This window comes from Sus scrofa, chromosome 17, assembly GCF_000003025.6.
Source record: "Sus scrofa isolate TJ Tabasco breed Duroc chromosome 17, Sscrofa11.1, whole genome shotgun sequence".
Classification (NCBI taxonomy): domain Eukaryota; kingdom Metazoa; phylum Chordata; class Mammalia; order Artiodactyla; family Suidae; genus Sus; species Sus scrofa.
Genome location: NC_010459.5, coordinates 25813317 through 25840079, shown reverse-complemented (window position 1 = coordinate 25840079; position 26763 = coordinate 25813317). Strand labels below are relative to the sequence as shown.

General features: G+C 44.1%; 1 protein-coding gene across 1 annotated transcript in view; it reads right to left on the bottom strand.

Annotated features, from left to right (window-relative positions):
- PCSK2 (proprotein convertase subtilisin/kexin type 2) overlaps nucleotides 1–26763 on the bottom strand; it is a 239267-nt gene that overhangs the window by 80611 nt on the left and 131893 nt on the right. The window contains 1 exon segment of the mRNA NM_001004044.1: nucleotides 20229–20266. Within this exon segment, the coding sequence (NP_001004044.1) occupies nucleotides 20229–20266 (38 nt within the window).

Below are 26763 nucleotides of genomic sequence, written 5' to 3'. Positions count from 1 at the left end.
CTCTTTGTTGGCATCAGTGGCCTGTACCTTTAGTGGTAGGACAGTATTCCATTTTATGAACATATGACAATTTTATTTGTCCCTTCCCATGTTGATGGACATTTGAATTATCTCCAGTTTTTCCAAATATGAATAAAGCTGCTACGAACCTTCTTATGTATGTCTCTTAAGGAACATAGGTTTTCATTTTCTCTTGAGTAAATACTTAGGGGTGGAATTGCTGGTTGGATGGTAAGTGTGTGTTTAACTTTGTTAGAGACTGCCAAGCCTTTTCCCAAAGGGATTGTCTCATTTGACATACCCACCAGCAACGTATGAAATTAAAGTTAGGTTTTGTTCCTGAAAACCTCTACCTTTAGGTACATCTGTAAATATTTTTTAAATAGAGTGTAGGTTAAAGGAACCTTTCAGCAGCAGCAAACATGGCGCTGAGCCCTCACCCATTTCAGTTCCTGCCCCTCCCTAGATTATAGACCCAGGTAACTGAATTGGTTCCTGGCCCAGGGAGTGAGTCCAGAGGACTAGTCCCTCTCTGGTGGTCCTTGGAGCTGTAATGGCTGAGCATATATGTTCACATCCTTCTACTTGCACAGAAGGGCTTTTGTTTGTTTAGGTCTGTACTGTAGACTTTCACTATAGTTCACTTGTTGTTCCTTTTTTTCTGCATCCCTTCTCTACATCACTTGCTGCGTGTTGCAGACTTAGACAGCTGTGGGAACCCATGACCCCGGCTATTTATTCTGAGATCCTTTGCTACAAGCACATTTTAGTCTAGCATGTCTCAGGGCACCGTGCACCCACCATGGGCCTCATACCGGGGCATAGAGGTGGACTGTATTTGTTTTTAATGACTATCCTATTTGCACCGCAAGTGAAGTTTTCCATTATGGTAGTGACTTACAGTTGCCATCAAAAACAATCTAATAAGTTAAAATAGTGAGTCAATTAAGTAAAGATGGTTAAATAAATAGTAGCGCAGTGGGTCATATTTAGAAAAACCCCAGCTCTGGTTCAGTTCCTCGCTAGCTATTAAAGACACAGAGCAATGTGGTTAATCATCATAATCAAAAGAGATTTGCTAAGCACCCATTGTCACTCAGGATATAATGAGCCCCAAAGTGAATATGGGTCTCTGCTGGTGATGGAACATCAAGTGATGCTGCTGCTAAATATATTCCTGTCAAAATCTTTGTAATATCTAACTCTCCATGGTGTGTGAAAAACCCGAGCATCCAATTAATTTCTAGATCAACGCTGCATGCTTGCTGATTAAGGATCATAAATGCTATTCAGGTCTCTCTGTGGGCTGGTCTGGATTCCTGCTGGCAGTGGAGCAAGGCAGTAGGATTGCTACAGAATCCTTTTTCGTGTTTCCAGGGTCTTTCTGGACCCTGAGATCATGAGGTAGCCTAGTGAGACCTGCACTCTATGACAATATTTTGGTCTACTGTTTAGAGATCTCTGTTTTGCAGATATCACCTTATTTTAAATGTTCCTGAGTTCTTTGTTTATTTTTTAAGAGGAAGAGAGAAGCAATATCTAGTGTCTCCTAAATTCAGAGTATGTTAATGTTCTTTTCCCCTCTCTCTAACCGCCCCCCCCAACCAGAACAGCTCTTTTGCAAATAATTTCTCCTTACAAGGACTCCCTGCTTCCACTCTTGCCTACTCTCAATCCATCTCCCTAGTGGACAAATCTTTGGAAAATACCAAATCCAGGAAAATCATTTCATACTACACTCCCCACACTGTCACTCAAAAGAAAAAGTTTCCCTTTGCTTCTAGGATGAAGTCAGAAACCCTGATGGCTTGCAAAGTCCACACAAATGGGTCTCTTTCTGCTTCTCCTTTGTCACTCAGGCTATTTTCTCCCTGGATTGATATGCTCCTGACTCTCCCCCAACACAAGCACCAGTTTTCTTCAAATCCTTACAAGGGCTGGGCATATTTCTGCCTCAGGGCCTTTGCACAAGCCATTCCCTCTGCTGCCAGGTACCTGCTCACTCCTCCTCATTCTTAAGGCATCAGCATAAGTGTCTCTTCTCAAGGGAAATCTTCCCTCACCCAGGAAACCAGATAAAGTTTCATATAAAACACATTTAGAGAACCTGATATTCTTCCACCACAGCAAAGCACCACGGTTGTAAATAAACTACTATTTCTGTAATTATTTATTTGGAATCTTTCTGGAGACCTCTCTAGACAAAGAGGTCTTCAAAGGCAGGGACCATGTCTATTCTACTCACCAGTGTATCCAACCTGGTCCCCCAGTGATCCTTGCTTCTTGGTACTTATGACCTTTCACAGAGTCTCCCATGCTGAACAAGGCTGACTCATGTAACCAAGAGGAAATTTCCAGGTGGTAGTGGGTGACTTGGGAGACAGGGTAGGGTCCATCTTGCTCCCTCTCTGATTGTTTGCTCTGGGGGAGGCCAGCTGCCCTGTCAGGAGGATATTCAAGCAATTCACAAAGACCCACATAGGGAAAGGAATGGAGACCTCTGCTAACAGCCATCTCCACGTGATCCCTCTTGGAAGCCAGCCCCAGTCGAGCCTTCAGATAACTGCGGCCCTGGTCAATATTTTGACTGCAGCCTCAAGAGACACCTGGAACCAGAACCATGCAGCCAAGTTGTTCCAGAATTCCTGACCCATAGCTACTATGTGGCCAAGTTTTGGGGGTAATTTTTTTATGCAGCAACTATTGCATAAGTAACTAACATACCAAATACTATACACCAAATATTACATTAGGTAACTAATATACCACAGATCTTATTATAGTATAGCACTCAATAGAGAGTTGTTGAATGAATAAACGAGAACATAATACTATCTTTCTTTTACACTTGAGGAATGTATAACTTGAGAGGTTGCCTCAAATCACAGCCACTAAATAGTAAAGGCAGGATTGAACCCAGAGCTATCTGTTTGCATGGATCTCCTTAAGGCCATTTCTACTGTACTATTTTATCTTCCTTGAAGAGAGAAATCTTCATATCTAGCCGGCCAATTTGGAATCTTTTTTTTTTTTTGATCACACTGTGGACAGGATTACACACTGGCTATTGCATGCAAAGATATTCAAAGTGGGCATGCTCCCCCCACTCCAAAGACGTGCCAGAAGACCCACTGGGGGGGGATATCATAGCTTCCTTTTTATTTATCTTGATTAAAAATTGTGTATTTATTGGAGTTCCTATCGTGGCTCAGTGGTTAACGAACTCAACTAGCATCCATGAAGTTGCGGGTTTGATCCCTGGCCTCACTCAGTGGGTTAAGGATCCAGTGTTGCTGTGAACTGTGGTGTAGGTCCCAGATGTGGCTCAGATCCTGCATTGCTGTGGCTGTGCCAGTGGCTGCAGTGCCGATCTGACCTCTAGCCTGAGAACCTCCATATGCCACAGGCGCAGCCCTAAAATGATAGAAAAAATTAATTATCCTAACCTGTATAAAATGTACAGTTCAGCAGGTTTATATATTTACACTGTTGGGCAACCAGTCTCCATAATTTTTCATCTTTCCAAACTGAAATGCTGTACCTATTAAATGACAGCTCTTCATTCCCAATTCTCTCAGCTACTGGTAACCACTTTCCATCTTATGAATTTGACTATTTTAGGTACCTCATGTAAGTGGAATCATACATGATTTGTCTTTTGGTGACTGCCTTATTTCACTTAGCATATTGTCCTCAAGTTTTATGCATGTTGTTGATGCAATAGGTTGAAATGATATTCCATTGTATGTAGAGCTCACATTTTTTCTCTCTATTCTTTTGTTGACAGACACTTGAGTTGCTTCCACCTTTTGGTTCTTGTGAATAATGCTGCTTTGAACATGCGTATGTATGATAATTTTTAAAATATTATCTTTTGCTTACCCTTTAAAATTTTCTGTCTTGACTATATAATGTACGCAGTCCATTATTACAGTAGTACCTACATACACTGTGTCAGTAAATAACTAGGAATACATTTGGTTAGCCTGCTCAAAAACCTTTTCTTTGTCTTTTTAGGGCCACACCTGAGGTACATGGAGGTTCCCAGGCTAGGGGCTGAATCAGAGCTGTAGCCACTGGCCTATGCCACAACCACAGCAACACCAGATCCGAGCTGCCAAGGATCGAACCTGCATCCTCATGGATGCTAGTCAGCTTCATTTCTGCTGAGCCACAATAAGATCTCCCTTAAAAACTTTTGTAGAGTTCCCCTTGTAGTGCAGTGGAAATGAATACAACTAGTATCCATGAGGACACAGAGTCGATCCCTGGTCTCACTCAGTGGATTAAGGATCTGGCATTGCCTTGAGCTGTGGTGTAGGTCGCAGGCCTGGCTCGGATCCCACATTGCTGTGGCTGTGGCATACACTGGCAGCTGTAGCTCCAATTCAACCCCTGGCCTGGGAACTTCCATATGCCCAGGGTGCGGCCCTAAAAAGCAAAAGCAGACAAACAAACGAACAAAAACTTTTATAGATAGAAAGGTGTGATTCAAAAGTTCAGAGATGTCACTTTGTAATTAGCAGATGCTTTTGGATACCCTATTCCTAATTTCTTGCTTTTAGCCTTTCAATACATATTGGCTCAACATTCCAATCTCCAATATGAGATTCCATTTCTGCCCCTGACTCTGGCATCCCAGAAGAAGAGGACATTGCTCTCTCCTCATCCTGGCAGCAGCCTTCAATGGAGGACGGATGGGAGTTGGTGTATTAATACCCCAGCTCTCTCTCCCTCATGTTCTTACTCATTACCCAGGGATTCCCAGCAGATTTGAGCTCTAGCAACGTACTTGACACATGCCCTTTCCCTTGCCCTTGCTTCCTGGAACCACTTCTCAAATAAATGATCCAAGCCCCAGGGCTGGCTTCTGGAGGAATCCAAACTAAGACAGAAAATGAATGCAAAACTCTCTGAGGTCACTCAGCCACAGTGATTTACGTGGAGAGCATTGTGCGTGGAAAGGGAGCATAACTTTGATGTTTATGTCTGTCATTCTCCAAAGCCAGTTAAGTAGATTCAAACCACTTGACCATTTCATTTCCTCAAAACACCAATTCAGCCTTTCTTTCTTAATCACTGGTTTTAAGGGGAGGGGGAGCTTCATAAGATTTTAGAGTTACAGCAGATGAGTCCAATTTTCTCAGCTTGCAAATGGGGATGCTACACCCCCAACACATCTAACATCTTGCCAGAGACCCTGGAGCTAGAAAGTGGTCCAGCCATGATCAGATCCCCATGACCACTCTCTGGACTCATGTTTCTAAAGAAGCCATTTCCCTACATTTGGATATACAGCTGGTTATATCAAGGGATTTCAGCAGACTTTTAAAAGTAGAGTCGAATAATAAAAATTTTAGGTGAGATGGTCTCTGTCACAACTACTTCACTTGGCCATTGTGCCAGTGAAAGCAGCTCCAGACAATTAGTCAACAAACGGACATGGCTGGGTTCTGATAAAAGCTTATTGACAAAAAGAGGTGGCTTCTGGCCTGTGGGTCATAATTTGCTAATCCTTAGATGAGATTATAGAGGAGACAAAGGTCCTTTTTGTTTAATGCTTAAGAGGAAGATTTTAATTCTCCAGGCTCTTCTTATGGCTCTTTGGCATTTTTGGAAAAATTTATTCTTAAATGTCACATAGTCACTTAGATACCTTTTTTTTTTCTTTTTTTTAAATCTTTTTAGACCTGCACCTGCAGCATATAGAGGTTCCCAGGCTAGGGGTCAAATCAAATCTGTAGCTGTCAGCTTACACCACAGCCACAGCAATGCCAGATCCAAGTCATGTCTGTGACCTACAGCACAGCTCATGGCAATGCCGGATCCTTTACCCAGTGAGCAAGGCCAGTGATCGAACCTGCGTCCTCAAGGATACTACTCAGATTTGTTTCTACTGAGCCACGATGGGAACTCTTATATATCTGTTTCAGTAAGCTTTTCTTAGACCCAAAGAATAGCTCACTTGGTCCTATGATGTATCATTGCCATGCGTCTCCTGCTCCTTATTTCTGTTGTATGAATCCTGCAAATTAGACTTGCCAGGCACTGGGACTCCCACGTTCTAGTTACTAACTTACAGGTCACAAAACACACACACAGACAAGTCTGCCCCTCCCCAGAATATCGAAATAAAAGTGTATTTTTTCACAGTGTCAATATTAATTACTTGTAATTTAGTGTTCAAAATTATTTTCTATATTAATTTCAACACAATGGAACGAGCCTAATTTGGAATGATAAGATTCATTTGCATTTAAATAGATATTTTAAGCATTCCCTGTGAGGAACAAATAGCATCTGTGATTAAAATTATAAGCTTTGTTTCCAGGGCAGGTTTGTTTTCCTTTGGAGAGTTTTGCATATATGGTGCATTTAGTTTAATATTAATAATGAGGACACGTAATATCCTATGTTTCTTGAGAAAACCCTGTGAGTAGAGCTCCTCTATTCTGGGAATTCCCTTCTCCTGGTGGACTAGTGGAGAAGCAAAGCTTATTAGATAAGGACCTGTCTACATCCACCTTTTATTTTTCAATTTTCAAAATCTTTTAGATACTTAACAGTGGATTAAAAAAAACCTAGGCTAATTTTTGCATGCTTAGAGAAATAGATTGGCTATTTATTTATTTATTTATTTACTGGTCTTTTTAGGGCCACACCCACTGCATATGGAGGTTCCCAGGCTAGGGGTCGAATCGGAGCTGTAGCCACAGGCCTATGCTACAGCCATAGCAACACAGGATCCTAGATGAGTCTGCCACCTACACCACAGCTCACAGCAACATCGGATTCTTAACCCACTGTGCTAGGCCAGGGCTCAAACCTGAGTCCTAATGGATACTAGTTGGGTTTGTTACCTCTGAGCCATCATGATGGGAACTCCTCGAATAGCTACTGTTAATGGCCAAAAACAAATGAGTGAGTTAAACATCAAAACGGCAATGGCTGTTGCTTTCATTGGTTCCTCTCCTGAGGAACACAAGTCAGCCTGGTAGCGGGATCTTCTGTTCCTTGGACTGTGGTTAGAAACACATCAGTTCTTTCCAGAAGCTGTCAAGTACTAACAAGTATTCATTTCCTTATAGACCATCCTCCTGGTGGCACAGAGCAGAAGCTTCCTTTCATAGTGTTTATGGAGGTCTACAGAAATAATTTCTACTATGAGCAGAACAAAAAGAGCCTCACCAAGCGGGGGAGGAGAAAGCACAACCAGAAGAAATTAGGGGGTGAAGTCTAAAGAAAAGGAGAAGGCAAGCATTTCTTTATCAGCCTGTCATCCAACACACATTGGCCAAGGCCATTGTGCTTTGTTGAGGATGAAGAGGTGAGTGAGAGAGAGAAGACTCCTCTGCTCTTGGAGCTGAGGTTCCAATGGGAGGAACAAAACCCCAGACCTAAACACTTAATTACAGATCATTTCAAGAGCTAGGAGGGGACTAAACCAGGCGTGGTGCTGAGGTTGAATGTATGAGTGTTTTAAGTCTTGAATTAAGACAAATCTTGCAGTTGTGGAGTCCACGTAGTGAGGGAACAGGAGAAATGTTGAAAGGGTGGTGGGACCCAGGACACATGGGGCCACAGGGAGGAAGGGGTGTCGTGACTCCGGGTGCAGGAGGAGCCCCTGGATGGGTTTAATGGGGGAGGGGCCCTTGTCCTTTTATTCTGTCTGCAATGACTCTCTGATTATTCTGGGGAGAGGGCATGGCAGAGGGTAAAAGTGGCAGGAGCAAGTCGGGGCTTTCATGGGGTCCAGGAGGAAGGTGATGCTGGCTCGGTCAGGATGCCAGTGGTGGAAACAGAGAAGCGGATGTGTGGCAGAGTTAGGAATATCAGATCCTGTGGCTGAGTGGAGAGGGGAAGAGAGAGGAGTCCAGGACCATACTCTTGTTCAGGGCGTTAGTCACTGTGACCATGGTGGCGCCGTTTGCTGAACTGTGGGAGCCTGGGGTAGGGGGCAAGTTGAACAAAGTCATGTGACAGATGGTGAACTTCACATTTCATCCCTTGCTGGCTGTGTGAGCTAGGGCAGACCATGAACCTCTTTGCTCTTTACCCCTTGCATGTATTATCACATCGAATCTGCATGTTAAACCAACAAAGTAGGCACTTTCTTCTCCACGTCTCTTGTGCAAACCTCAAAGCCAGGCTCACAGTCCATTCTAACAAATGTTGGATTTAGAAGAAGCTACCACTTCCATTTAGAAGAAGTCACTGGAGACAAAAGGGACCAAAATATCAAGACCAAGTTGGGGGTGGATGGAGTAGGGCGGGAGGTGGGAGAGCAAAGAGGGATCTTACACTCTATTACCAACAGTCAACCCCCCATGTGAGGGCAGATGTATTTGTGAGCCAAGACCAAACATGCAACCATGAAAATTCCCAAACCAAATTGTCATGTAGAAGAGGATAATGGTAATCCTTGAGAGTGGCTAGTTTTTGAAGCATTAATGAACTTTGGTGATGGTCTTCTTCATGGAGAATGGAGAATGTATTTTTTTGTTTGTAAGGTGCCTGGTAAGAATCCCAACAAGGCGCTGACTGTATCAGATGACTCAGTGTCTGTTTGGTCACCAGGCTGGCACCTACACTGGGACTGGCTCCTTCCTGCTGAGTCTTCTGGAACATTCTCTACTAGTCCCAGAGAGGACACATGTGCATGTGTTTGTGCGGGATGGTGGAGAAGAGGTCCGGGATTAGTACCAGATGGGCTTCCATGCCTTTAGCATTCTGAGGAGCTCCATGCATATTTTTGTGATAGATCAACAAAGACCTACTCTTTAGATCAGTCATATGGACAATAGTCATATTCCTTTGACTCTGAAGTGGGGAAGACAATCATCCCTGTTTTACAGATGGGGAAACTGAGAACAATAGAGACCAAGTATGCATTTTTGCTCACAGTGACTCAATGAGAGCCCTTGAGCCGGTGCTCCCTGAATAGCTGAGATTTACACGAAACCTCTTATTTAAAAAATTGGCAACGTTTGAGCTATAAAACATAAGCCTCCTATTTCCATAGCTTAATGAAAACACCTCCCACACACTGTAATACATCTTATTCTTCCGCCTGGCAGAGCACTCACTGGTGGGGCTGTGTGCATGCCACACGCAAGTACAGACCTCCCCTCCACCATCCTGGGGAGGATGGTGAGCCACGCTGCTCAGAGCCAAGCTTGGCTTTCTGCATTTGGCTTTGGGTTTTAATTATCGGTTAGTAATTAGGGGTTCTTTCTTTGCGAAGAGTAATTTCCCGTCGGTTGGGAGCCAGCAGTGTTATAACATGGTTGAGAAGCTAATCTTATTTCTATGTCAGAGATTCTTTCTGCCTTGGCCATGCAGGATGGAAGATCCTGCTTTGTCCAGAGCTCCAGACCGCTCACATGTGAAGAGGACAGGATTCCCAGCGCAGGCTCTGAGATGAAGACTCGTGGGCCAGCAGTTTATTAAAGATGTGCTCCCAGGGGGAAACCAGTGATGGAGTGAGAGAAGCAGGTGTGAACAGCAGAGGAAGACATGCCGGGGTGTGATTTTGGGTGAGCCCTGCAGGGGGCCCTGCAGGGTTAGTTATCAAGCTGAGACAAGGCTTTCAGGCTCCCACAAGCAGACAAAGATTTAGAGGAGCCAAGACGATGGAGGTGGACATTCCCAGACTTATCAGGTCTTGACCCATGTGGGGCAGAGTAGGGTCTAGGAGCCCCAGAGAAATGATCAAAAACGAGTAACAGATGTTGGGAGTTGGAGGCAGAAACAAACCAACACCACAGTGGGGGCAGATGGAAGCTGGTTCAAAAGCGCCAGAGAGGCAGATGCCGCCCCCAAGGGCTCACTTTTGTGGCTGAAGCAGGGGTGGTAGTGGCAGAGGGTGGGTTGGGAAGACTTGGCAGGAGAAAGTTGTGCTGAGATGGGCCAAGGGGTTTGAAGCTCCTGCACAGGGACACTCAGGTGCTTCTCTGCCCAGACCAGGTTTGGCTTGATGGGTGCCCCTGCCCCAAGGTGTGAAGTGTAAGGTGAGGGGGTGCAGCCATGCCTCAGGTTTGGGGACGCTAGAGACCTGTGTCCAGGACTAGCTCTGCTCTAACCTGCTGTATTACCTTGGGCCACCCACATTCATCCTGGTCCTCCTGTGTAGTGAGCAAGGAAGTGGACTGGAACATCTCTCTGGTCCCGGTTATTTCATTAACATCCATCCATCAACCTCCCCATCCCCTCATCCATCCTCCCATCCACCTATCCATCCATCCCTCCATCCACAATTCAATTATTTATAGAGGAATTTCTATTAATGATCTCCTTGGGGAATGAAGACTTTTGTTTGAGTCTCTCACAAACAAAGAATTGGAAGATATTATCTTGGTCTTTAAGTCACTTACATTTAGTTGAAGAGATTCTGTTACAGGCCTTTAGGGAATTTGGGGATAAGAAAATGACTTTAATGGGTTACTTTGAGTTCAGGCTTCTTTGCACAAGCAAAACTCCAGATGAAAATCCAATGACCTTTTGTTCAGTATCATATAGATCCAGCTTCTAGATGAGTTCCTATGCTGTATTGACCCAAGATAATATTCTTTAAATGCATTTAAATATCTTCCTCCTATCTCTAGCTTTTAGAGTTGACTTGCTTGTTCTTGTTGCTGCTTTCCCATAGTGGGTAGTGTTTTTACTTCCAGGATAGCATTTCAAGTATATCATGATGTCATAAATTTACATGTGTGCCTCCTTCATTGAACTCTGAACTTCCCTGGATTTTTTTTTTTTCTTTTTAGGGTCACACCCACAGCATATGGAAGTTCCCAGGCTAGGGGTCAACTGCTGGTCTATGCTACATCTACAGCAACTCAGGATCTGAGCTGAATCTGCGAACTACACCACAGCTCATGGCAATGCCAGATCCCCGACCCACTGAGCAAGGCCAGGGATCAAACCCAAATCCTCATGGATACCAGTCGAATTTGTTTCCACTAAGCCAGAATGGGAACTCCTACCCTGGATTTTATAATCCAGGCCCCTAGAGGAGTATCTTACACATGGTAGAAACTGAATACACTTCTCTTAACTGTGGACTAGGTTCAATAGAATAAAAACTGAACAACGCAGAAAAATCAGTTAAACAGATTTTTCCCCTTTGCTTTTATCTGTAATTGTAAGTCTAGGTCCAAAAAAGTAGCTTCATTTTAGTTAATTAAGGGTCTATTTTCTTCTATTTCTATGTCAAAGTACATTCCAGTAAGAATGGACAGATTCCTCTAGTACATGGGTTGAGTCAGGTCATAGTCATTTAACTGATGGTCTGTCCAAATGATTGAAAATTTTTTTTCTTATCCCCAGTATTTAGTCTGGCCTCCTGGTGATCCAGTGCTCACTGTGATCTGGTCAGCATTAATGAGTACATCAAAAAAAGCCAGCTCTTCCTCTCAGTAAGACGCAAAGGTTGTTTAAGCTTCAATTCATATGCAATATTAATGTGCTTATTTAAATATTAATCAGCCTAAAAGCCTGGAGCAATGCATGCAATCAATGCCTCATAGCATCTGAGTCATTCAGGGCTGACGCCTGGGTCCATCTCTGGCAGCCATCCTTTCATCATGGCAGCCACCTGCCATGTGGAACCCCAGTGTGCACAGGGCCACTGAGCTCAAAGACACTTGCTTCAGGCACAGTACTGACAGCCCTTCAGAGCATTCCAAAGGCCCCTCTTCAAAGCCAGTCACCATTCAGCAACCCATCAAAAGAATGGGAAAGTGCAGGTCCTAAGGGGTGAGCTTTTTTCTCTTCCAAGAACTTCTGTTGGTAAAATAACAACCCTGGAGTATAAATAATGTTTCAAATTTAGAACTGAGCCAAAGAGCATAATTCATTTTTTTCCCATCTGAGAACCTCATTGCATTTCCATCAACCTGAGGAATTTTAGATATCACAGCAAAGAAAAAGCTCTTGGTTATCGGTAGATGGATTTTCCACACTGAGAATCACACTATCTCTACCCCTCACCAGTGACACGCGCTAGGAGATGGAGTGGTGGCATCCACTTGAGGGGTGGTGGGAGGGTTCTGTGGGCTAGACTTTCCCACCCTCACTGATGGAGACCCATCATGTGATTTAGCTCCTGATTTCATTTGCAAAAGTATGAATGATTTATTGCTATGCAAAACAGTTGAACAAATACGTATTAAATGCCTGCTTAGCACTGCGCTAAATGTGAAGAGGGAGACAAAATTTACAAGGTACGCCCTTCCTTACAAAGAGCTTGTGATTGAGTTGTGATAAAGTCATACATTTTAGGGAATAGGATTATTGAATGAATAAATGAGTGTTCGAATGAACAGGTGAGAAAAATTCTAAAATGAATGACAAAGTTAATTGCCAGTATCTGGGAATGTTTTAAAATAAATATGCATAAATTATGAGGCCCATTCCCGGAGATTTTGTTTCAGTGGGTCTGAATTTACATTATCCTTAGGCTGGGAAGGGCATCAGTTACTGTGAGAGGACCCAGAAGAGGATCTGACATGGGTAACAGTAATAGTTGCTACATAAAGATGATCATATGTCAGCAATGTATAACAATAAGCATTTATATCACTTCTGAGTCTGCAGTTTGGCTGGGAGTGAGATGACCTAGGCTGGGCTCTGTGGATCTTGGCTATACTTGTTTGCTTCGGGGGGTTGGCTGGGGTTTAGCTGATTTGGGGAAGGGTGCTTGCCTAGGCAGCCCAGCTTCTTACTGCAATTCTGTGTCCTCTTGGGTGGCCATGCTTCTAGCTTTGGCAGCTGGGCAGCGCTTCTCCACAACCCCGCAGCCTCCTCCTGGGTCCAGTGGGCTGGCCCAGGCTTGCTTTTCTACCTGTGATGGTAGAAGCCTAGGAGGTTACACGGGAACCCACAAGGCTCTTAAAGCTTCTGACCTGGCATGCTGACACTTCTGTGTTATTCTATTCCTTTAAAAGAGTGTCTAGGCACAGTCCATAGTCAAGAGGGTGGGAAACACAAGTCACCCTTTAGAGGGAGGGTCTACAGAGCCCCAGGACAGAAGCTGAGGTCTAGAGAAGAATGAGGGTTTGGCGTCCATGCAATCTTCCACACTTGGCTGTGTCCAAGAATTTGAGGAAAAACTTCAGGAAGAGCACTGAAGAAGACTTCAGTTTCTCAGCACAGGTTCTTGGAGCTGCTTGAAGGGTGACCCAGTTTCCAGGATGAGAGGTGGAGGCCCGAGAGTGAGAAACGGTCAATCTCCCCACCTCAGGGCAGAAGCCTGGGTCCCAACCTATGTCTTAAGCATCAGGAGGGGGTCATTTCTCTGGCCTGGAGAAAAGCTCATTTCCTAATTTGGAAAAACTGTTATCTTACAATCTGTCACCTGCCCAGAGAGTGAATCTGCGCTGTAATTGTAGCCTTTACCACAGCTGGGGCAACACCAGATCCTTAATCCACTGCACCATGAGGGAACTTTCCATGGATATCCTTTTATTTTTAAATTTTTTATTTAAAAAATTATTTTATTTTACTTTAGTTTATTTGCTTTTTAGGGCCACACCTGCACCATATGGAAGTTCCCAGGCTAGGGGTTGAATGGGAGTGCAGCTGCTGGCCCACATCACAGCCACAGCAATGCCAGATCCGAGCCACATCTGCAACATATACCACAGCTCACAGCAATACAACCCACAAAGTGAGACCAGGGATTGAACCTGCATCCTCATGTATATTAGTCAAGAGTTCATTACTGCTAAGCTACAGAGGGAACTCCCCCATGAATATCCTTTTAGTTCAAAGATCTGTGACTGAGCAGAGTGGTTCAGGAATTCTCTCTCAGGACCTACTTCTTCCATCCCTGGTTGTGAGCAATGGGTCTTCTCTCTCCCTGTTTCTTCCGTTTGCTTGAATGACCTTTCTCTAAACAATCTTGTTTTCCACCCAAATATATCTTGGGGCTTGACTTTGGTAACTTCCACTTTTGCCCTCTGCTTTTCCTAGCCTCACAATCTTACACTTAGTCTGGAGTTGCCTTTTTTTTTCTCTTCTGATAACACTGAGCTTGCTGGGAGTGGCCAAGACAACTGTACTGCTTTCTGGAAGCATGTGCCTGCTTCCCCGTCTGGGCAGGCTGCCTCTGTGCCCAGTTGTAATCTCAACTCTTTTGAGAAGGAAATGGATGTTTACTGAGCATCTATTATTTGCCAGGCGTTATACACACAGAGTCTCAATGATACCTCACAACACACCTGATATTCTTTTGTCCTGGTTCATGAACGAGGAGGTTAAATTTCAAAGATGTTTAGGGAGTTCCTGGTGTCATGAACCCAAATAGTATCCGTGAGGATGTGGGTTTGATCCTTGGCCTTTCTCAGTGGGTTAAGGATCCGGTGTTGCCATGAACTGTGGTGTATGTCACAGACATGGCTTGGATCTGGCATTGCTGTGGCTGTGGCTCAGATCCGGTCTTGCTGCGGCTATAGTATAGGCCAGCACCTGCAGGTCTGATTGGACCCTAGCCTGGGTACTTCCATATGCTGCAAGTGCAGCTTCAAAAAACAAAAAACAAAACAAAACAAAAAAATGTTCAAAGAGGTTTGATAGGTTAGTCTAATGTTGCCAGGGAGCTGGGAGTCGCACTCAGGTATTGTCTATGCTGTCGGGGCTTTTGAACGAGCTGGCCAATTTCTAGCTGTCAGCACTGCCACTCTGCCTGAAGACGGCCTCTCTCCCATGACCCTATCCTGCATGTGTGGCAGGTAGGCCAGGATTGCCAGCTGGCCCTTTTGGGGTCTCCTCTCAGATGAACTACGTGCCTTCAAATCTTTGTCTCAGTTCGGCCTCTGAGAAAACCTGGACCACAGTAAAAAAGGTTCTCCCTGGACTTTACAGAACCACAAGCCCTCTCTTTACTTCCTCAGTTTCGGCAGAGCAGACTTCTGCAGCAAAGTAGTTGCTCTGTTCCATCCGCCCTCACGCTCTGAAAGCTGCCACCCTAGTCACACTTGCAGGTCCTTGAACAGAAGCCTCCCTCTCTTCTGCAACCCTGGAAGGATCTCAGGCTTGGACCAGTACTGTGAATGCAGGCCCGTGATCTTTGCTGCACTGGGGCCACACAGCACAGACAGCAACCTCCGCCTGCCTACCCCTCACCAGTAAGTTGTGTCCACACCTGTGTCCTTAGGACCTCAGGCTCCTCTGGTTTCTCTCTCTTCCTCCGAGGCTTGCCCAGAGCGGGCCAAGTGCACAGTGATCTGATTGAATTGGATCATATATCCATCTGCCCACCGAGGACGGGGTAAAGGAACTCTGATTTCAACTTGGTCTGTAATAGTGTCTTGGCCAAGACTCATTTTAGATTATTACTATTGAGATGAAGAAAGGAGGATTTATTTATTTATTTATTTATTTATTTGACGTCAGACTGGATTCCTCCAATTAAATTCAATAACAGAACAGTAGAGTAATAATAAAAGTGGCCATTATTTTTTATTTTTTATTTTTTTTTGTCTTTTGTCTTTTTAGGGCCACATCCATGGCATATGGAGGTTCCCAGGCTAGGGGTCTAATCAGAGCTGTAGCCACTGGCCTACGTCAGAGCCGCAGCAATGCCAGATCCGATCTGTGTCCGAGACCTACACCACAGCTCACGGCAATGCCGGATCCTTAACCCACTGAGCGAGGCCAGGGATCGAACCTGCAGCCTCATGGTTTCTAGTCAGATTCGTTTCCGCTGAGCCATGACGGGAACTCCCAAAGTGGCCATTATTATCCTTTGCTCTGAACACTCAAGGTAGATTGGTTGAATTAAATTAACACTAATGACTTATATTTATATATTGATTTGCAGTACCCACTTCTGTTTGCTTTTCTGAGGGCTTTTCTTGAGACGGGGGAAGGTAGGAGATGCTGGGACATTAACATCCCCGGGATCTGTTCTCAACCAGCGACTGATGGGAGCTCCTGTACACATACCCCAGCTTCCCCGGGTATACCATCCTGGGTTGGATAACTCTAGTGCCCACCTTTGACACCATCTCCCAGCTGCCCCAGTGGGATTAGGTCCAGCTGCTCACCATGGCAGCTTGTTTGAAACCCATCCCTTAGTGGCTGCCTTTCCTTCCCCATCTCATTCTCTCTTCCTCTAACCTTGCTTCCTAAGATCACCTCCCCTCTTCCCCAGCACCACTTGTCCTCAAGCCCTTGTCTCGGGGCCTGCTTCTGGGGAACCCACACACGGACCTCCTCAAAGTACACTTCACTGGAAGGGCACTGGGCAAGCTCATCATATCCAAGCCATTAAGTCACCTAACAAAGTGTGAAGCTGCCTGTTAATCCTTTGCTCAAACAATTTTCTAGCTTCTCACCGTCCACTAATTTCATTGCTCTCCTGGGCGAGTCTACACTACTTGCCATCTTCATTCTGTTAATTATAGTGTGAAATTTTTAATTAAAAATAAAGAAGATTAATTTGGTTAGTAGCTTCAAAGTTGTCATTCTCCACTCTACACAGAGTGAGGGAGATACCGTGACTGGTGAGAACTAGCTGGTTCAGGTTCTCTGCTGAGGAATTAAGGATGAGATATATGGGTATTTGGTTTTCTCGCCCATACTGAAGACACGGAACATGTTCAAAGCTATGTATAATTAGACATAATTTCTTTTTTTGGGGGTTATTTAATTATTTATTTTATTAGAGTATAGTTGCTTTATGGTATTGTGTCAATTCCCGCTGTACAGCAAAATGACCCAGTCACACACACATATATATATTCTTTTTCTCATACTATCTTCCCTCATGTTCTACTCCAAGGATTGGACATAGTTCCCTATGTGTACAGTAGCAGCTCATAGATCTAATTTCTTTGTAAGGTTTCAAGAGTTTTTTTTTTTTTTTTTTCCCCACTGTACAGCAAGGGGGTCAGGTTATCCTTACATGTATACATTACAATTACAGTTTTTCCCCCACCCTTTCTTCTGTTGCAACATGAGTATCTAGACATAGTTCTCAATGCTATTCAACAGGATCTCCTTGTAAATCTATTCTAAGACCAAGAGTTTTAATAAATGCTGACTGACGACTTGGACCGTCCTCCGGGTGGAAATTTGTCAAAATGTGCCATGTTGTCCAGAATTCGCATTTTCTATTCAATTCTTTTTTTTTTTAATCTTTTTAGGGCCACACCCATGGTATATGGAGGTTCCCAGGCTAGGGGTCAAAGAGGAGCTGTAGCCGCTGGCCTACACCACAGCCACAGCATCTGAGGCACGTCTGCGACCTACACCATAGCTCATGGCACCGCTGGATCCTTAACCCACTGAACGAGGCCAGAGATCGAACCGTATCCTCATCAGTTCTAGTCAGGTTCGTTAACCACTGAGCCACGACGGGAACTCCCTGTTCAATTCTTACATGTCATCTGGTTTAAGTCATCACTGTAATACCCCTGCCAAATGGCTACCAACTCTCCTCATAAAAATTTTCAGCTAAGAACTTATTACTTCCTGGGCAAGCCAGTTCTTCTAATTTACACTTTAATCCATTAGACAGTTCTTCCTTTAACTGAGCTAAAACCTTTCTCCTAAGTTGTCACGCATTGATGGGAATTTTCTTAGTTAAAATTACTGAACAAGTTGAATCCCTCATCCACCTTGGAGAGCTTGAAATATTTGTAAATATACGTAATGTAGTTCTTAAGTTGTGTTTTTTTCCAGTTGTTTCTGCCCTCTTTAGCAAGTTGCATTTGGAGTCCCTCTACCACTTTTGTCACTGTCTGCCAGTCTCCCCCTAAGAGTGAGATGCCCACTGGAAGTAACCTCATTGTCCAACAATTGGGGATTGGAAAGTTCAAATTAGTTACAGTATGAGGCAATACTATGTAGCCCTTATCATCATGTTTTGAAGATTATTTAATGATATAAAATGTCTAAGACATATCACGTGGGAGGGTGTACTGTATATGGAATAAGAGCTCAATTTTATTAAAAATGTACACATAGAAATGAAATCCAAAATGTCAGAATATTAAGAGTGGTGATGTAGCTAGTTTGGAATCTGTTTTTATGTTTTTCCACATTTTCTATAGAGGACATGTATGGTTTTTTAATTAGAAAAATGTTTTTTGGAAAGAAACAGGGAAAGAAAAAAAGGAAAAAAAGAAGAGTACCCCATTCAAAGAATCCACAGTGCCGTCAGGAACATTCGGATATTGCAGCTTTGAGGGGACCTGGGCACTTGTCAGTGTGCATCCTTCCTTTTCCATTGTCAGATTGTTGGGGGCAGGTGTTAGCAGATGAATCATGTTATCGACTGGCATTGAACCTGCAGGTCATCAGGGTCCCAGAGGATTTTTTCCCCCACCTGAATTACTGTCTCTTTTAAATCTGGTGACTGGTGTTGTGAACAAGTGTCATGGAAACACTTGGGCTGGGCAGGGATGCCCAGGTCAGTCTCCATGTAAGTTGTCTTCACAGGAGAGTGGCTGTGCTGTCTGTTTTCCAGCACTGACCAACTGGCAGCCACCCCATCTTGAAGCCCTGTGGTCTGCAAGAGGGGAAAACAGGTTTGTGAAAGCTAGAGGAACCTATTTGGACAAAAGCCTATTTGGCTTTTCTGAGAGGTGCTGGTCCTGGAGATGGGGGGAAGCTTATGCAGCCACAGCTCAGCTGCGAAGGAAAACACCAATGCCTCATGCATAGGGGCAGCTCTGAGGCCAGCCTCTCACCCTGCAGGCTATTATCCCCTCTTGCTCCCTAAGGAAGTGCCTCTGGGTATCAGAAACTTAGAGAAAATGCAGCACATGTCTTTTCCAACTTTTCCTTTGGCGAACTCTCCAGGGTCCTGTAGTTGGGGGCAGATGGAAAGTCAGGGCTTTGAAGGAGGCAGACAAGGCCCTGTATGGGGCGGTCCATCTAAGGAAAAAAAGGAGCAGCCAGGTGGCCAGGTGTGCCCGCAGTGGGGGAGGGAGCTCACACAGAGAAGCAGAGAGCTGTGTCCTTAGATGCGGCAGACGGTTGGCGAGGCAGAATCTACAACTCTTAGGTGGTCCTTTACTGCTTTATACACTGCAGTGGATTTTCATCTCAAGGAATAGAGCTTTGGATTAATTTCTGTCATTTCTCTCTGGAGGCACATATTAGCTATTGGCTGGACTGAACAAATGATTCATTTAACTTTTTTTTTTTTCTAAGTTAAAAAAGACGCTTACCCGAGTGTACGCACTTCTAGGCTTATAAGACCCAAGCAGTAAAAAGAAACCTACCACACTGGTGCTTTGTTTCTTGATGTCCAGTCCACTAAACACATGGAAAACTTTCCTTCTCTTTCTGCAATGTGGACCCTAACACCTTTTAGGAAGAATGACTCAGAATGTTGATTCCCAAACACGTCTACTTGTTAATCATTTTCCCTCTAAGTCCATATTCTCCTCAATATAAATCTTTTTAGCAACTAAAATAACATTTAAAAAAATCCTTAGATCTGGAAGTGACAGGAGAAATATACTTTAGTAATAGTTTGGGCAATTTTAAGTTACTACACCAATGCTTGAAGAGTATACTTCTTCCTCTTAAAATAAAGCAATTGCTGATGTTTGTAGATTTTATCAGGAAATCAGCAGGTGACTTGCTGGGTCAAAAGTAAGAGCGCATGGTTCCAGTCCAACAGTGCTAACTGAGATTCCATGTCACTATTTCTTATTTGTCAAGGAATGCTTGCCAATGCTATACTCAGAGTTTGGGGGGGAAAACCTGTGTTGAGTGCTCATAAGCACGAGAGCGATTAAAAAAAGATGATGTGCTTGCTTTCATAAAGCAATGGTTGCCATGTGAATGGTTGCCCTTTTTGGCTTTTGGCTGTAAGTTTTGTCCAGCAAGAACCCAAAGGGCTCATTTCCACCCTCCATTCAATATCCTCAGCTGGAGTGGATTTTAAGCCTTGCCAAGGCTCTCTCTTCCTCTCCCTGTACCTTTTTTTTCTCAGCCCTTTATTCTTTCAGACTCAATTTTCCTTCTTTTCTCCTCTCCAAGCCACTCACCTCTGCCAGCTGCCAGGCCCCACGTCATCTGTCTTTGGCCTGAGTTGTGGCTTCAGCAAGATGGGCCGTCTGGGGTGCATGAGAGTGCCCGTGTGCCTGTGCGCGTGGCCTATGTGCATGCAAGCACATAGTGTGTACGTGTGTGTGTGTTCCTATTACACGGAGCATCAGAACACTTAAGACCCATGCATTTCCGTGCACAGGGCAGCTTGCACTTACGTAGTTCGAGGCCAGGTCCGGGTGGAGATAGTCGATTCCTGAGAAAAGACAATAGCACAGGACCGAAAGGTTAATACCTGCCACTGCGTCTTCAGGAAAGCTGGTTGAGAAGGCGCCCTCCTCATGGGCTGGCACCAGGAGCTGTAAAGGGAGTGAGCGTTGGATCCCAGCCTAGCATTTCCATCCCCAGGTGAGGGTGCTGTTCCCTGCTCGCCCCGCCCCCCCGCCGCCCCCCATGTGGAGAGCCAGTAGCCACCCGATGTGTCCGAGGAGTGAGGCCCATTAGGGCTTGGGATCCCAGGATAACACATCTGACATAAATGCCAGCTTAGTGGCCCCAAGATGGGATGGCTCATCACAGCAGTTATCTAAAAGATTGTGGAAATCCTGACATTTCCAAAGCATCAACTGGCATTTCTTCTGAAATGAAACTGGCCCTGGGGAGGAAAAGCAATGATTATTTAACAGAGCCCAGAATGCAATGGATTAGAAGAGTGTTACTTGGCATGAAAATAACAAGAGGAGCACAGCTCGGTGAGAAAAGCCGTTAGGCAAAGGGTGAGGTTTTTCCCAAAAGGTGTGCCCAGTGGGAGTTGATTCTGGTCCCTGCAGATGGCTTTCCAGGGAGACCAGGGGTCTTCCAGCAGGAGTTTTGTGCTTTCTCCTGGATGTGGCCTGTCTTGTTGTCCAAGAGTTGTTGCAATAATAGAATTATGGTCCACAAGCCCTTCTGGGTTCCATCAACTCGTGGACCTCAGAAAGCACATGACGCTTCAAAGGGCAAGTTGCAAATTTCTTTTTTTCCCTCTTTTTTTGGCCATCCTGTGGTGTATGGAATTCTCAGGCCAGGGATCAAATCTGAGTCACAATTGTGACCTATGCTGAAGCTGCATCCTTAACACACTGTGCCAGGCAAAGGATGGAACCTGTGTATCAGTGCTCCCAACATGTGGCCGATCTTGTTACACCACAGCAGGAAGTCTGCAAGTTGCCAAGCTCTCACCCAGGTGTGCAGAACTGTAACATTGCAGTGGTGACATCAGAGCATCTGGCCCTCTGAGAAACTGGCTGAGCTCCTGTACTACCTAGCATAATGGTGTAGATTACAGAGCCAAGGGCTTGAATTTTATTCCCAGCTATACTTCAGGCAAGGTGCTTGGCATCCCTGTGCTTGCTCTCTTCTCAACCTGGTACAGGTGAGAATGGTGTGGTCTGCTTATTGAAATGGCATGAATAACCACTGTTATACTGAGTTGCAATATCTAAAAGCCAGAAGCATCATTAAGTCCCTTTCATAGCTATCATCTTCATTGCATGCACACTAAGGCCAGGCCACATTACAGCTTTGTCCTGTGAAAAAGGACTTGTATCAGAAAGTGTATTGCTAAAAAGAAGTTTCCTTTTTTTTTTTTTTTTTCTGGTGACACAAGTAATTTCTGGACCAAGAGTCACTGCTATGCTGGTATTTTGACATCTGAAGCAATTACTACCATCATGTTGATTTCTATAGCTTGGGAGAGTATAGTCAGGAACCTCTCTCACCCACATCTTCCTCCTCCTCCTCCTCCACCCTCCCCCCCAAAACTGCAGAAGGACAAGGCTCAGGAGATTTAAAGGCTAATATTTTTTTTTAAGGTTGGAGGCCCTTGTTCTGGACCCTGGTTCAGAGATGGCCAATGCAGGCTGTAGGGTGGAGTTGTGGACAAGGATGGGCTGCAAGACCAACAGATCCAGTTCTATTCCAGCCTCAGACACTGTAATATTTGTGTGGCTTTGGTCAAGTGACATAATCTCTTTGAACATCAGCTTCCTCATCTTTGAAATGGGAATATTATCTACCTTGCAAAGCAATTTTCGAGGTTAGAGCCCATTCACTAAAAGTGTTTAGCTTAGAGTAAACATTTAATAAATTATTTTTCTTATCGTCATCATTAGTACCATCATTTACCACATTATCAGTTATGTGGATAATGCGGAAGAGCAGGGACATTTGAAAAATCAACTTGGCTATTGTGAATAGTGCTGCAATGAACATAGGGGTGCATGTGTCTTTTTGAATGAAAGTTTTGTCCAGAACAACTTAAATGTCCATCTGCAGATGAATGGATTAAGAAGATTCAGTACACACATGCAATGGAATACCACTCAGGCATAAAAAAGAACAAAATAATGCCATTTGCAGCAACATGGATGCAACCAGCGATTCTCATACTAAGTGAAGTAAGTCAGAAAGAGAAGGGCAAATACCATATGCTATTGCTTATATGTGGAATCTAAAATATGGTAGAGACGAACGTATCTACAAAAGAGAAACAGACTCACAGACATAGAGAACAGACTTGTGGTTGCCAAGGGGGCTGCAGAAGGAAGCAGGATGGAAGGGGAGTTTGAGGTTGGTAGATCCAAACTATTTAAAATGGATAAGCAATGAAGTTTTACTGTACAGCACAGGGAACTATATCCAGTCTCTTGGGATAGAACATGATGAAAGATATTGTGGAAAAAAGAATGTATATATATGTATGACAGGGTCACTATGCTATACAGCAGAAGTTGACACAACACTGTAAATCAACTATAATAAGAAATCAAATTGGTTTTAGAATGTTGTGTTGAAACTAAATTGTTGTATATTTTTGTTGAAATTGGTTAATTTTGTGAACTTATTGTTAGGCAAAACATTTTGTAACATACAGATAAGTTTAAAAGAAAACACACGCACACACAGAAAGCATTTTTTTTTTCCTAACAGGGAGTCAATTTTTAAAACATGACTTCATGTTCTGATGATGTAAGTTATTTAGACTACTTTCAAGACATAGTAGTCTCTGTGATGAGAAAATATTGAAGAGATAAACTGAGAAGGAAATTAGAATTAAAACAAAATTAATTTAGGCACAACATTGTAAATCAACTGTACTTTAATAAAAAATTAAAAAATAGAACAAAATTGGGAGTTCCTGTTGTGGCACAGTGGAAATGAATTCAACTAGTATCCATGAGGGTGCAGGTTTGATCCCTGGCCTCACTCAGTGGTTTGGAGATCCAGCATTGCTGTGAGCTGTGTTGTAGGTCACAGACACGGCTTGGATCCCTCGTTGCTGTGGCTGTGGTGTGGGCTGGCAGTGGCAGTGACAGTGGCAGTGGCAGCTCCAATTTGATCCCCAGCCTGGAAATTTCCATATGCAATGGGTGTGGCCCTAAAAAGCAAACAAACAAACCTCCAAATAAATTTAGCCTAATTAAAACAATGGATCTTTAATTAGGTTAAGGGAAGATTGAATGTTAAGTTAGAACAGACACAGACTTTGGTCTAGGGAAGAAAAATTATTTACTGATAAAGATCCTGGACATGATTCGGAAAAAATAATAATGAACTAAAGCATGAAAATAATAACCTGGTAATTAAATAGTATTTTTATTTTTTTATATTTTATTATCTGCTGAGGCAGAATGTATTGATGTATTTTCTTTATCAGCTTATTTAGTTTTCAATTCTTGTATTATTAATGTATTCATTCTTATTTTCACCCACTGGTATACTTTCAGCAATGAATGCCAGGTGCTACATAGGTCCTGGAAAAATACAGACATTTAGACCCAAAACCTGAGCTGTACAACCACCTAAGGCTCCCAGTCCACAGGGGTCACTGACTGATCACCAGCCAATCACAATGCAATACAGGACTCAGATGACAAATACTTGGGTGTATTTTTGTTCATAAACCATTGGAATCCTTTTAGTAGTTTGAAAGTCTAATCGGCAATAGTGCAAATTCTCAAGAATTGCTGGGAGTTCTGGTGACCTCAGGGAATAAGCAAGGGGCTCTATGTACCTATTCCTAGTTACAATGTTGATAATGCAATGATAACATCTCAGGACCCTGATCCTAAGCCCAGTTCCTTCCACTGTCCCAGGAAAGCTAGCCCCCACTGATTTATATGTTGATGAAGAGCAGCCTCAGTGGATGGATTGTATTTTACAAAGATGGTCTCATATCTCCCAATCCATATGGTCTTCTACAGTGTGACAATGTGAGCCTCCCATTGGTCTATTCTTGCCTTTTTCAACTGAGTGGGCCAGGGCTGCTTCTACCAAAAGGTCGTGATGGAATGGCACTGTAGGACTGCCACGTCTAGGTGAGGAAAGGCCAGGCATCTTCCCCCTGTTCCCTTTGGATGCCAGCTGCCCTGTAAGAAGCCCATCGACCCGTAGGCACTCTTACAGCCTCAGCTGAGCTCCAGGAGCCAATATCAACCACTGATCCATCCTGGATGTCCAGCCCACTCAAGCCATCAGATGCCCTGCGCCCAACCAAAACTTGACCTCTACTGCAAGAGAGACCTCAAAGAACTGCCCAGACTTCCCGAATTCTGATCCCACAAAATTATGAGCAAAATAAGTGAGCAGCTTAGTTTAAGCTGCTAAGTGTTGGAATCATTTGTTGCACAGTACTAATAACTGGAACAGATACCTGTTGGATCTTCTAAGGTCTTGCAGAGCCCATTGTAGGAGAGAAAACTCTGCTTTTCTAAGTGGGGAAGAGTTCTAAATCTTCTGGAAGACTGTGGGTGACTGTCTAGTCCTGAAGCTTGAACCTCTGCTTATAAGGATGAGGCCCCCATTCACACGGTCCCACCAGGGAGGCAGGTCAAGCAGTGGGTTTCAAGCACTGAAGACGGTGGTGAAGATTAGTTTGGCTACTTTCTTTTTTAACAAATTTATTTTATTTTATTAATTTTTTTTGTTAAAGTTGATTTACAATGTTCTGTCAATTTCCGCTGTACAGCAATGTGACCCAGTTATACATATATAAGCATTCTTTTTCTCATATTATCCTCCATCATGTTCCATCACAATGGATTGGGTATAGTTCCCTATGCTGTACAGTAGGACATCATTGCTTATTCACTCCAAATGCAATAGTTTGCATCTACTAACCTAGTTTGGGTACTTTCTTACCTCCCTAAACCTTAATCTCTCCGTCTGAAAAAGGTGGATAATGAGAACACATTAGTTCTTAGAGAATAAGTGTGACTTTGTTTCCAAAATGTTAAGCAGTGCCTAGGACATAGTACACAAGAAATGCCTGTTTTCATCGCTGCTTCAGCTTGAAAGCTCTCTATGGCCCTGCCTCACTGGCCTTCAATCTTACTTCCTCAGCCCAGCTGATATCAGCTAAAGCCCTTGACCAAGTCCTCTCTGACTGTCTTTGACCTCGATAGCCAGTGGCTGCTGGGGGCTGGGTAACTTCTGTCCCTCTATCTTGTTATGGCCACATCCTATTTTCCAGGTCAAGTTCCCAACATCAAACAATTCTATCACAACGAAAGGGAGGAATTGTCCTCATTAAGCCAGGTCCTTGCTGACATCGCCATGCCTGGAATGTCAGAGTCGACCCTTAAGAAATTCTTTCTGCCTTTGAGCAACAGCTAACCATGGAGGTTCTTTCCTAGAGGTGTGTTGGGCTGGATCAGATTGGAATGCATCTAAATGAAAAGCAGTGAGCATCTAGCAAGTCATTGGATACGGCTGGGGGCATGATGACTGAGTTTTGAGTTGGGCAACCAGTGATACCCTATCACATGGTGAGAGGCTGTGCATCTGGGCTTGCTCTCATGTAGGAGGCTGTTCTCATCCCCAATGTGCTCATCTTGCTGTTCAACAGTGGATTTGGAAAACAGTTTTGTGGTGCTTCTTTTCTTCAGTTATCCTACTGAATAAACATGTGCCAATTTCAAGGTAGCCATGCATACTTTTTTTTTGGTCTTTTTAGGGCTGAGCATATATGGATGTTCCCAGGCTAGGCATTGACTTGTAGCTGCAGGTGCTGGCCTACACCACAGCCACAGCAATATGGGGTCTGAGCTGCCTCTGTGACCTACACCACAGCTCAGGGCAATGCCGAATCCTTAACCCACTGAGCGAGGCCAGGGGTTGAACCTGCATCTTCATGGATACCAGTTGGGTTCATTACCACTGAGCCACAATGGGAACTTCTACCCATGCCTCCTTTATCCCTCTCTGCACCAGGAGGCAGGATCTAGTTCTTCTCCTCTGGACTCTGGCTCTGAGACCATTTATCTAATGGAAGTGGCAAAGCAGTGTTTTCCATTCCAGGTCTCACCTTTAAGAAGACCGGCAGCTTCTGCTTCTTGTCCCTTGGGATCCCTGAGCTGTCTATAAGAAATCCAGCTACCTTGCTGGGGAGACTTCTCAGAGAGGAGATACCCTAGGACCACACAGAAAAGGAGGGAGCCTGAGCCATTTTAGCACCGGTCAAGACTCCAGTTGACACTGGCCTCAGCTGCTTTCTGACCCCAACGACAGGAGAGACCTCAGAGAGGCCAATAGCAGAACCGTCCAGCAGCGCTTGGTCAACCCACGGAATTGTGAGAGATGGCAACACGGTGGTTGTTCTAAGCTACTCAATTTTGGGGTGGTTTGTTCTGCAGTGGTAGATGGCCCAAAACAACAGAGAAGTGAGGAGTTATATTTGAGGGGCAGAGAGTTGGATTTTTTTTTTGGATCCCA